Source organism: Natator depressus, chromosome 10 (assembly GCF_965152275.1).
Source record: "Natator depressus isolate rNatDep1 chromosome 10, rNatDep2.hap1, whole genome shotgun sequence".
In the NCBI taxonomy this organism is placed as follows: domain Eukaryota; kingdom Metazoa; phylum Chordata; order Testudines; family Cheloniidae; genus Natator; species Natator depressus.
In genome coordinates, this window is record NC_134243.1 from 33,158,325 (window position 1) to 33,170,397 (window position 12,073).

At 44.8% G+C, this 12,073-nt stretch overlaps 1 protein-coding gene across 4 annotated transcripts in view; it reads right to left on the reverse strand.

Moving 5' to 3' along the window:
- Positions 1-12,073, reverse strand: part of ADCY9 (adenylate cyclase 9) — a 193,103-nt gene that overhangs the window by 82,412 nt on the left and 98,618 nt on the right. For all 4 annotated transcript variants that reach the window (XM_074965688.1, XM_074965686.1, XM_074965687.1 and 1 more), the window contains exon 2: positions 8,716-8,888. In XM_074965688.1, the coding sequence (XP_074821789.1) occupies positions 8,716-8,888 (173 nt within the window). The remainder of the gene's footprint in view (positions 1-8,715; positions 8,889-12,073) is intronic.

Genomic DNA, 12,073 nt, shown 5'->3' on the forward strand with positions numbered 1-12,073 from the left:
GGTCTGGCGGTAGTCCTCCCATGTACCGGTCGATGACCAGAACCTCTAGTATCTTCTCTGGACTCCGGGACTCAGTTCGTAACCACTTTTGTGCGAGATGGATGAGGTCATATAATTGGGACCGCGGGGTTTTGTTTTCCTGGTACCTCCACTCATGATATCGCTGGGCCCGCACTGCGGTCGTTACCCCAGATCTGGCCAGGATCTCTGCTTTCAGCTGGGGATAGTCTGCCGCAGCCTCTTCAGGCAAATCATAGTAGGCCTTCTGGGCCTCCCCACACAGGAATGGGGCGAAGATACCAGACCACTGTTCTCGGGGCCAAGCCTCTCGCAGGGCTGTCCTCTCAAAGGCCAGGAGGTACGCCTCTACATCATCCTCTCGTGTCATTTTCTGCAGCCAATTGCTGGCCCGCATGATTTGCGTCCCATCATGCCTGCGGTTCAGCTCTGTAAGGGCCTTTACCTGGTTTACCAGTTCCTGCAACATAGCACGATCTTGAACAGCCTGGTCCATCAGCAGGCAATTAGTCTCTTGCTGCAGCCGCACTGCCTCCTGTTGTGCAGCTGCCTGAACACGGGTAGCCTCCTACTGGGCAGCCGTGGCTTGTATCAGTGCCCACATTACCTCCTCCATTGTGGTGGGAAAAAAATAAAACTTCTCTTTTTTTTTCTTTCTTTTTTTCTTTTTTAAAAACAACACCCTCCTCTTCTGCCACGCTGTGCACACCAAATCCCACCCCTGACACCAGTTGTGACAAAGTTCCTCCGCTGCCTTGGTTGGTCCCGCTCTTATTGGCGGATTTGCTCGCCTCAGAGGTTCACGGCAGCCCGCAGTTTGGCCACTTTCGTGGTTCAAATCTACCGTTCACTTAGTTAGCCTCATCACTGGCCAGCATGGGGAAAAGGAAGAAGAACAATTCCCTGCAGTCTCTGCTGATCCACCTAGTGGATCGGGGAACAGGCCAGAGACCTTCCCATCTGGTGGAACCCACAGTCCAGTTCAACTCCTCCAGTATCAAGTAGGTAGTTGGGGGGATGGAGGGAACCCGGACCCGCCCTCTACTCCGGGTTCCAGCCCAGGGCCCTGTGGATTGCAGCTGTCTACAGTGGCTCCTGTAACAGCTGCGTGACAGCTACAACTCCCTGGGCTACTTCCCCATGGCCTCCTCCCAACACCTGCTTTATTTTCACCACAGGACCTTCCTCCTGATGTCTGATAATGCTTGTACTTCTCAGTCTTCCAGTAGTACGCCTTCTCACTCTCAGCTTCTTGCGTCTCCTGCTCCCAGCTCCTTGCATGAACACCACAAACTGGAGTGAGCTCCTTTTTAAAACCTAAGTGCCCTGATTAGCCTGCCTTAATTGATTCTAGCAGCTTCTTGATTGGCTGCAGGTGTTCTAATCAGCCTGTCTGTCTTAATTGTTTCCAGAAAGTTCCTGATTGTTCTGGAACCTTCCCTGTTACCTTATCCAGGGAAAAGGGACCTACTTAACCTGGGGCTAATATATCTGCCTTCTATCACTCTTCTGTAGCCATCTGGCCTGACCCTGTCACAATGGATAACAAGAATATAAAGTGTTATAACAGTTAATAGTAACACAAAATTTGGATACAAAAACCCACGTGACACTACACCCCATATTCATCCTTGTAATATTATTAATTATTATTATTATATAATAATGACATAATTGTGATGCATTTTGTACAAGGTGTTATTGGAAAAGTTATGATTTGCTGAATATGATTATCCTATTTGTATGCACGTATCATTTTTGTATCTGAAGTTATAAATATTGATTAGGGATCTGTATTTCAAATGGGCTTACTCTGGAAAACACCCACAGCCAGCTTTTCAAGTACAACAATGAAGAAGTCAGACGGTGCTGATGGCCCATCATCAAAGACAATGGACTGTGGAATACCTTAACCTTCCTTGGGTGTTTTGGCCAGCCTGTAAGCAATGGCTGCTATAACACTGCAAGGGCATGTGACCAGACCACATGTCTCTGTACTCCATCTTAGACACCAAGTGTTTTTTCCACAAACTAAGTTTGGGACAAAGGGGTCCCACCATAGGCGACAGCTATATAAGACAGGGAGTGACATCATCTGTTGTTCTTCACTCCCCCACAACTGAACCTGAGAGAAGCTAATAAGAAAAAGAACTTGGAATGGGGGTGGGGATCCCAAGCTGCAAAGTAAATGCAGCTTGTCCCCTAAGAATCTCCAAGCCTGCTTGTACCCCCGCAGTCAGGGTGAGGAACTGCTAATTCAGATCCAATCTATCTAGTATGTTAAGTTTACTTTACATTTTTGTTTATTTGCTAGGTAATCTGCTTTGATCTGTTTGTTATCACTTATAATCACTTAACATCTATCTTCTGTAGTTAATAAACTTGTTTTTGCTTTATCTAAAATAGTGACTTTGAATGAAGTGCTTGGAAACGTTAGCTCAAGGGGCAAAGGCTGTTACATTTCTTCTCCACATTGAGGGGGAGGCGAACTGGATAATGAATTGATATTAGTTGGGATTTTGACTAGGGCACGATGGTACAGCTCTGGGGTACGAGGCTGGGAAGCTGGTGGCTATTTTGGCTGTAGCCTCTCTATTGTTGGTTAATGCGGTGGCTGGTCAGCCTGCATGTAACTACAGCTGGGAGCATCCCTGCCTGCGTGAATGCTGGTGAAAGTGCTAGCTTGGAGGGCTTTGCAACTTGTCACGGCAGCACAGTGTAGGAGGGAGCCCAGGCTGGTGAGTCAGAGGACTCAGGGGTACCCCAGTTCCAGGTGGCACCCCGGGGGGGAACCCGTCAAACCCCACGTTTCTGATTTTAACACAATTTAATTATTGAGGATTATCCCACATCTGCCTTCTGCAAATTTCTTGCACTTTCCTCTGTACTGTGTGGTGCAGGACACTGTTGGAGACATGATACTGGACTAGATGGACCATGAATCTGACGCAATATAGTAACTGCTATGTTCCTATGTGGCTTTTGATGACATCACACTTGCCAACAGATCACTGTCAGCTGTATGCACATCTGCCTTTGGGGACAGAATGCTAAATTGGGCATACAAAATCAAGGCTTGTCAACCTACTGAGCTGGAGAAGATCTTGACAGGGCTACCACCAAGCAGTTTTAGTCGTGTATAACGCTCTTTCCTCAAACCCAATATCCCACCACCTTCTTCTCTGTTTGTTTTGAGCCCAAAGAAGTGTGTTTTGATCTTTCGGAGTTTTTTTTCCTCTGGTCCAACTATACCAACTACTCATTTTTGTGGCTTAACCTCTGATTTTTTATGGCCATTTTGTATCCTGTTTTCAGGATTCCCCTCTCACTCCTTCATAAAGCTCTCTTTAAGCAAGGCCCCATCCTTCCTCTTCCCTTGATCTAATGCCATTTGGCAATTATCTTTGCCATTTTGTAGAGGTGTGGGTCTGTACCCATCAGATGCCTAGGAAAGGACAATGGTTTCTCTTCGTCACTCTATAGCAGCAGTTCTCAAATAGTACATATACTGCTGGCAATATGCAGGCCACAATTTAGCAGTATGCAGTTTGTTTAAAAAAGCAAGATTAAGAAACTATTACAACAATGACTGAAATTATGAGGTGGGAGCCTGGTCAAGTATTTTTGAGTTTTAGACGTGGCACGCTAAGACTTAAAGTCTGAGAACTGTTACTCCATGGAGTTTCTTCCAGGTCCTTATTCCCTGGGCTATTGGTCCACACAGTGGTTCAACAAGCCTATGAAGTTCTTTGCTTTTCAGATGGATGTTCTAGAACTTCTCAGCAAGTAAGCCATCATGCCTACTCCTCTCCAGAAACAGAGTTTGGGTCTTACTTACAGAACTTCCTTATTTGCAAACAGGCAGATTTTGCCCTCTTCTTGAACTGTGATGCCTCAACAAATGACAACACAGGCAGAAGCCCCAGGAAGTCTCAGTTCTTAAGGAGGTTTATTAAAAGAGAATGTTATGGTCTATGTTTAACTATCATGAATGTCTTTACATCACTTTCATTGATGCAATGCAAAACGGCTTTGAAAAGTGATTATTACGAACCGATCAACAAGCCCTGTGCACTCCCAGATTATTAGACAATATCTTTATCCATTGCAGAAGTTAGTTAACACTGAGATTCAAATAACTATTATTCCATGTTTAATCTTGCTAATAAGCCACTGAGATCACCACAAATGGCTGGTTCCTGGGGTTAGATCATAAGAGAAAATCTCAAAAGGGAAGCACAAACCTTTTGAAAACAGACAGCAGTTTATTTGAACTGCCCCTATGTGGGCAAGTCAGCATCATCAACTTCATTAATAACTGTAAACATTTATAAATACTTAGTGAGTGTGTGTCCTAGACATTCTGAATAGTAAATTAATGAACTTTCAATTAATACCAGTGGAAGTAAAACCATATCCTAATTTTGTGTTAGAGAAGTGATACTAATATATTTTACAGTAGTTTATGATTTCTAATCATAGTAAAATATGAAACTTAACAAAATACAGTATAAAAAACTTGGTACCAAAATAAGTAAGCAGATTACAATGTTTTATACAAGAGTCATCTGCTTGACTCAGTAATTGCTATGTAGAGCCCTGCATGGATACAAAATGTGTATCCACATCCAATCTGCAATCCATATAAATGGTCCAAGGATATCTGCAGATTTGCAGGGCTCTAGCAATATGCAGTAAATTTAGTTAAATTTTTCTGCATCTTTCTTTCACCATCCTAACTCTGTACAAGTCTCACTTCCTGACAGAACTGGAATTATAACACTATACTGTAACTAGCTCCACTGTGAGGTTTTGCATTTAAACTACAGCATATTTATTATTGAGGGGAGGTGAGTCAGATGCTATTGAAATGCTGTAACAACTTACATACTGCAAGGTATCTTTTCCCATTCTCAGGTGAAACTAAGAAGAGCCTTCCAGCCCCGCTGCCAGAGAAGCAGAGAGACCTGCGTTCTCAGCCCCCGTGCCTTACTCCCAGCTCCAGTGGGCCGGGGCATTCTGCTTCTCAGGCTCCTACATCTGGGGAGGTAGATGGGAAGGCAGAGAGGCCAGGGATCTCAGTTTGGCAGCCTTCTGAGAAAATTTGTGTCAATTTCACTTAAAAGTGAAAGTGAAAAGGCATTTTTAGTCAGAAAATCATTCTGAAGAAAATTTTTCTACCAGCTCGTCCCATACTGCCAATGTTGCCCAGTTTGCATTTAAAATAGTAAGGGTTGGATTGATTTACAAATTACATTGCCAGGCCCTGAAAGACTACAAACACACATGGGAGAGAAGCCATCTCCCTGCTAAAATCAAATCATGTTTGCAGCAGTAGCAAGTAATTAAATTGTAATTTATTTTACTATAAAGCCTACTCTGACTTGCTTGACAAATTAAGCAATCACTTACTTTTCTGGTAAAAATAACTCACTGAACCACCTGACTGTATCTCCAGTCACGAAAAAACCTCTGATGAGAGCACTAACAGACAACACATTCAAAGCTACGTCTCAGGCACACTCAATAGTGCACTCTCCATGATTTCATTCTCCTCCCTGTTAAGGCTTTACTTCTGTGCCAAAGTCAGCCAGGCCCAAATTCGTCCCCTCAGTTTGGCGGCTCAGTTCTATTGCTCTGCTTAGTCCCTTCTTTTCCCCCCCCACTCTGCTCTCATTGGCAGGTCAGTTCTATTGCTCTGCTTAGTTCTTTCTCCTCCTCTCATGCCTGAAACAGCTCCATTTTTTGAACCTCTCTCATTAGTCTCCTCTAGATTCTGTCCCTTCCAGCTGTTAGCACAAAACTGCTGAGACGGATAACACTCAGTGGTCCCTCTGTCTCACTGTCATTGTATGGCAGACAGAAAACCTAATACTTGCTCTGTTTTATTGTCCTTGGTTTTTAGTCAATATGATTTTCCTAGCCTGGCTGCTACAACTTAGACTGAGATACAGTAGGAGACAAAAACGTCTTAAGTCTGGCTAGGCTGACTATATGAGAGAGAGAGAGTATAACGAAGTTAGAATGGCCATACTGGGTCAGACCAATGGGCCATCTAGCTCACATCCTGTCTTCCAACAGTAGCCAGTGCCAGATGCTTTAGAGAGAATGAACAGAACAGAGCAATTACTGAGTGATCCTTTCCTTGCCATCCAGTCCCAGGTTCTAGCAGTCAGAAGTTATGGGACAACCTCGTGCATGGGGTTGCATCGCTGACCATCTTGGGCCATTAATGGACCTATCCTCCATTAACTTATCTAATTCTTTTTTAAACCCAGTTATAGTTTTGTCCTTCAAAACATCCCCTGGCAACAAGTTCCACAGGTCAACTGTGTGTTGTGTGAAGAAGAATTTCTTTTTGTGTCTTTTAAACCTGCTACCTATTAATTTCATTGAGTGACCCCTGCTTCTAGTGTTATGTGAATGGATATATAAATAATATATAGAAAGAGGGGTTTTATGTCACCAAAAGACTTGGGATAAACCAAACTGTACACAGGTTTGGAAGAGAAATATGCTAAACTCATCTCTGCACTGCCTTAATCCTGGGGCCTCTGTGTGAAGGCGTGGTCTCCTAGGTGTAGGTGAGGATAGCCTGAGAGCTTCTCTAAATTTTGCAGGCAGCTAGGCCACCTGAGGGGCCAGAGCTATAACCAGGAATACAGATGATAAAGAGGCGCCTCAGCTATGCCCTCGTTGCTCTGGTGACACCCCCCACCCTTACAGTAGCAGCTAAATGGGGGGTGGCATAAAGGCTTTTCTGTCAACTCTACTCCACCGGAGAATGCATTTTGCATTGAGGAGCTGCTCTCATGGCTAGATACACTGGTTTTATGACAGGTTTCAGAGTAGCAGCCATGTTAGTCTGTATTCGCAAAAAGAAAAGGAGTATTTGTGGCACCTTAGAGACTAACAAATTTATGGTTTTATGTATGACTGCAATCTGCTGGCAGTGCAGCCCAAGTGGCCATATCACGCTGGAAGATCTGGTCATTAATGGTTTAGCTCCATCAGCTGGCTAGGAGGAACCACAACACAAGTGCAAGCACAGAATAATAATTTGTTCTCTATCAGTTTAGTTTTGAGATGAAAGAATACAGAGCAACAATAAACAGAATCCACATTTCCCAGGCTACCTTTTCTTTCTTCTTAAGAATGTTTGTCATTTTCAATACTCAGAAATTAATCCATACAAATTACTGCCCTTAGCTCTAGATAACTTGAACTAAGTTTTTAAAGCAAGCAGCTAAGTAAAATATAATGTCATAGCCTACGAGAGCACGTTTCTCTATTTTACAGCAACTGACACCGAGAGCAATTCACGCAGGCCAACACTGCAATCATTGGCTGCACAGGGAGTATTGTCTTCCCTGGGTTTCCTGATGTCTATTGCATATTCATGAGCAGAATGCTAGATTACTAGATTGCACATAATTTGAAGGCTCTTGTGGGAGAGAGAGAGAAAGAGGAAGAAACAGGAGAGGGAGCCAGTGTCAGCTGAGAAAGGAGAGAATTTGAGGGTGTCAAGTCTGAAGCATAAGTAGTGGTATTCCGATCCCTCAACAGAGAATAGAAAAGTAGTAGCCCAGGAGTTAGAAATGTGCTAATGGAGTGTGCCAAAGTACCTATATCAAGCACAGATATATTTTCTTTTAACATTCAGTTGAGACTGTTGAAAGAGGAATTTGTTAATTTGTCTATTCTGAACTACAGATATTTTAAAAATAATTTGTTCAGCAGCACATCTGAAAATTAACCACGTTACTTCAAGGCTGATTTGTCAGGTGCTTGGATACATCTCTTTGCATTTTTTTTTTCTTTACTCATAGACCAAACTGATGTTTTGAATAAAAAATAAACAAAGCATGTAAGCAAGCAAGCAACAGAAGGTCTCTGTGATGGGGTGTGCATCTCACACAGGATTAAAAGGGGTTAAATTAACTGCCCAGGCTACACATGGAGTAGTAGCCAAGGAGCAGGGAGTTGATTAAAGGAGGCTCAGCTGGGTAGGAATAGGCTGGGCCTATAAAGCCCAGGGGCTGAGACCTGACAGGGCTTTGGGGAAAGGGCAGTGACTCCCTGGGAAGGAGGAGTGTTTGGGGGCTGCATGGAGATAGTGTGAAGTCTCTCCCTGGGAAGAGGGAACGGGTTTGAAGCTGGTACTCCCAGAGAAGGGGGGGCGGCGGGGGAACCAGGAAGAGTAGAAAGCAATTCTCAAAGGATCAGTGAGGGTTAAGAGGGCAGAGCCCAGAACTACTGAGCTGAGGGTCCCTGTACTGGAACCCAATGTAGCGAATGGGCCTGAGTTCCCCTACTGGTCACTGGGGAAGTGGCACCATAAGGGCAGCAAAGGAGAAGACTGCTTGGGACTGTCTGCATAGAAGGACTTTGGGTAACCCCAGAAGGGGAAAATATGGAGGCTGAGTCATGAAGAGGAGGCTGCAGTTCCTGGAGTGAGATGGGTCCACAGGGTGAGAGGAAGACAGGAAAGGCACCACCTGAAGAGGGTGCACCAACTGGCAGAGCTAATCCCCAGGAAGGCCAGCAAGAGGCACCACTGTGGTAAGTGAACCCCATCACTGCCTCTCTTATGCCTATGCCCATACTTGTTTCATACCTCTAGGGTTCTAAACATACTTTGCCTGAATTAAAAAAACAAAACAAATAACCCCAACAACAAAAACCAACAACCCTAACCTTGGGTTTCTCTGAGTGTTTGAGAGTCTTTGCCAAGTCACCAATATTCTCAGCTGATGATGCTCCCTGTATCTTGGTTCCATCTCCTGCCTCCAGACCAGGAACCAATGCCTGTGAACAGCTGCAATGGGACTCCTTCACTTTCTGACCAGATATCAGGTAAGTCTTCAAACCTATGGAAAAATTACACAATTAAAAAGTCACTTATGGAAGCAATTCTTAGTTTTTCATTCTTTGATTTCTTAGATATACAATATGGATAATAGATTTCCACACCTGATGAATATCAAGACTCAGTGATACAGTAGAAATAACTATCATTTGCACCCAAACCTCAAAAGTTTGGATAATATTAGCTTTAAGGTATTGGGAGTTACCAGGGGTGAAAGTGAGCCGGCACTGGCCGGTACAGCGTACCAGTAAGAACCGCAGCGGCCCGTACCCAGCCCACCGTCCCATACCCAGTGCTTTAATGTCCCTGCCCCTTTTGCCTCCCCTGTCAGCGACCCTGCTGGTAGGGTCCATACTGGCAGGGCCGCCGACAGGGGGTGGGGTGGGGGGGGGGGGAAGGGGCAGCAACGTTAAAGCACTGCCACGGCAAAGGACTGTCCTTAAAGCGGTGCTGCGGCAGCGCTTTAACATCGCTGTTTCTCCCCCCCGTCAGCTGCCCTGCTGGTAGGATCTGTACCAGCAGGGCTGCCTACAGGGGAGGAAAAAGGGGCAGGGACATTAAAGCACTACTGCGGCAGCACTTTAAGGACCATCCTTTGCTGCGGCAGTGCTTTAACGTTGCCCCATGGGGGGCACAGCAACATTAAAGCGCTGCCACGGCCAAGGACCCTGCAGCGCTTTAATGTCCCTGCCCATTTTGCTCCCCCCTGGCTGCCGACGGAAGGGTGGGGGGCAAAGGGAGCAGCTGCCCTGGGGCTGGCGATTTAAAAGGAGCCCCAGGCCCTTTAAATCAACACAGGAGCTCCGGGTGGTGCAGGCCAGGTGGCCTGGAAGGGCTGGCTGGGGGATGCTGACCCCCGCAGCCCCACTCCTTCCGCCTGAGGCCCCGCCCCTTCTGGGGGCCACAGCTGCCTCGGCCCCTTACCAGTAAATGTCCTAACTTACTTTCACCCCTGGGAGTTACATTTTTCTATTGTATCTGGAAATACATGATCCTAGGAAATCCTAACAAATTGCAACAACTGTAGAGATGGTTGAAGGATGCATACTTTATTCTGCTCTCCCTCTTGTACTCATTTATGCAAAGCTATGGCCTATGCATGGGACTAAAAATCAAGAACTTCATCATTCTAATTCAAGCTCTGTAACTGACTCCTTCAATGGGCTTTGGTAAAATATCTATGGCCTCCTTTTCATAGATACTGAGGGCATATCTACACTACAAAATTAAATTGCTCTAATTTACATCAGCATATAGCCACTGCAGTAATTACATCGCTTGTGCATGTCTACACTTTGTTCCTTGTGTTGGCAGCGTATGTCCTCACTGTCAGTGTGGGGCTTTGTGGGACAGCTTCTGAAAGCCAGTAACAGTTCATGTAAGCAACACAGCATCTACACTGACACTGCATCGATCTAACTACATGGACATTGATTCTACACCGCTCGTGGGGGTGGAGTTATTAAGTTGGTGTAACGGGCGTGTTACCTCAGCAGGAGTGAAATTTCAGTGTAGACATTTACAGAATAAAGTTGACCTAAGCTGCCTTGCGTTAACCTAATTCTGTAGTGTTCTTAGGGTCACAGATGGGTGCTTAACTCCCTCCCACATCCATTTGCTACACTGATTTATCTAGGGGTATGTCTACACTGCAAATGAAAGTGTGATTGCAGCATACCTATGCTATCTTAAATCTAACTAGCAAGGCAAAAAATAGCAGTGAAGACATGGCATCATGGGCTTCAGTATAGGATGGGGTTTATGCTGCCACATATTCACTAGCCATGCTAACTAGATTAAAGCTAGTGCAGGTATGCCTACTTAAGATGCAATCATACCTCTGATTGCAGTGTAGACATACCCTAATTTATAAGCTGAGAATTGGCAGAGATGCACTGGCAATTGATGTTTTTGCCATTCTAGTGTTGGGTGTTTGGAGATGTATATATTTTTAAAGAATTGTATGTGGTACATGCATTTATATAGTTTTGTCCAAAAAATATTTTAAAAATAAGTAAGAGAGGCTTAATAGTCACTCCATTTGGTGTCTAAGAACATAAGAATGGCCATACTGGGTCAGACTAAAGGTCCATCTAGCCCAGTATCCTGTCTTCTGACAGTGGCCAATGCCAGGTGCCCCAGAGGGAATGAACAGAACACGTAATCATCAAATGATCCATCCCCTGTCACCCATTTCCAGCTTCTCGCAAACAGAAGCTAGGGACACAATCCCTGCCCATCCTGGCTAATAGCCTATCCTCCATGAACTTATCTAGTTCTTTTTTGAGCCCTTCACAACATCCTCTGGCAAACAGTTCCACAGACTGACCGTGCGTTGTGTGGAAAAAATACTTCCTTTTGTTTGTTTTAAACCTTCTGCCTATTAACCAGCACTTCATGTATTTCATTACAAAGACTATTTGATATCCATATTCTGTGAGGACCAGATTGTTTTATCGTACCCTCAGCTACTTAAAAATCCTATGGATTTCTGTAGCCTATCTATGGATTCTGAGGCAGAACTTGTCTCCCCTCCCTCTCCAGTCAGGTGGTTCATCAGCTCACAGACAATTATGCCTTTAGAGGGGGCTCATCTGCATGGCCCTGCACTGTAATGTGTTGTCACTGATTCCCCATAAGCCACTGTCGTTTAACAGTGAGCTCTGACAGTTGCAATAGCTAACCCATAGACTGGAAAGGAAATGGCTAAAGCACATCACCACTCTGGTCTTTGACCTCTGTCTAGCTTGGATGCTTAACACAAGTGAATTAGCTTTAATTCCATTATTGATAGGCATTATGAATGTCTCACTTAATGAGGGAGGACACTAACCATCCCTGAATACTGAGGGTCACCTTTCTCCTCAAGAAACCATCACTTGACAGTGGATTGTCCACGATTTCCCAGTTGCAAACATCGCCCGTTCAAAGGGAAGAATGATAGCTATTCAATTCCAGGTTCACTTGGGACTGCAATGATATCCTAGGTAAGTTCCAGACTCGACTTGGCCTTTAAACTGTGCTCATGAAGACTGTGAATGATCTCCTGCCGGTTTCACATCAGAGTCAGCTAGCCATTTTGGTCATAGTGGACCTCTGAGGAACTTCTAATATGACTGACCACAGGCTATTGCTTCAGCAATTGAGTAACATTACTGGTGCGTCTGGAATTGTCTACCAGTGGTC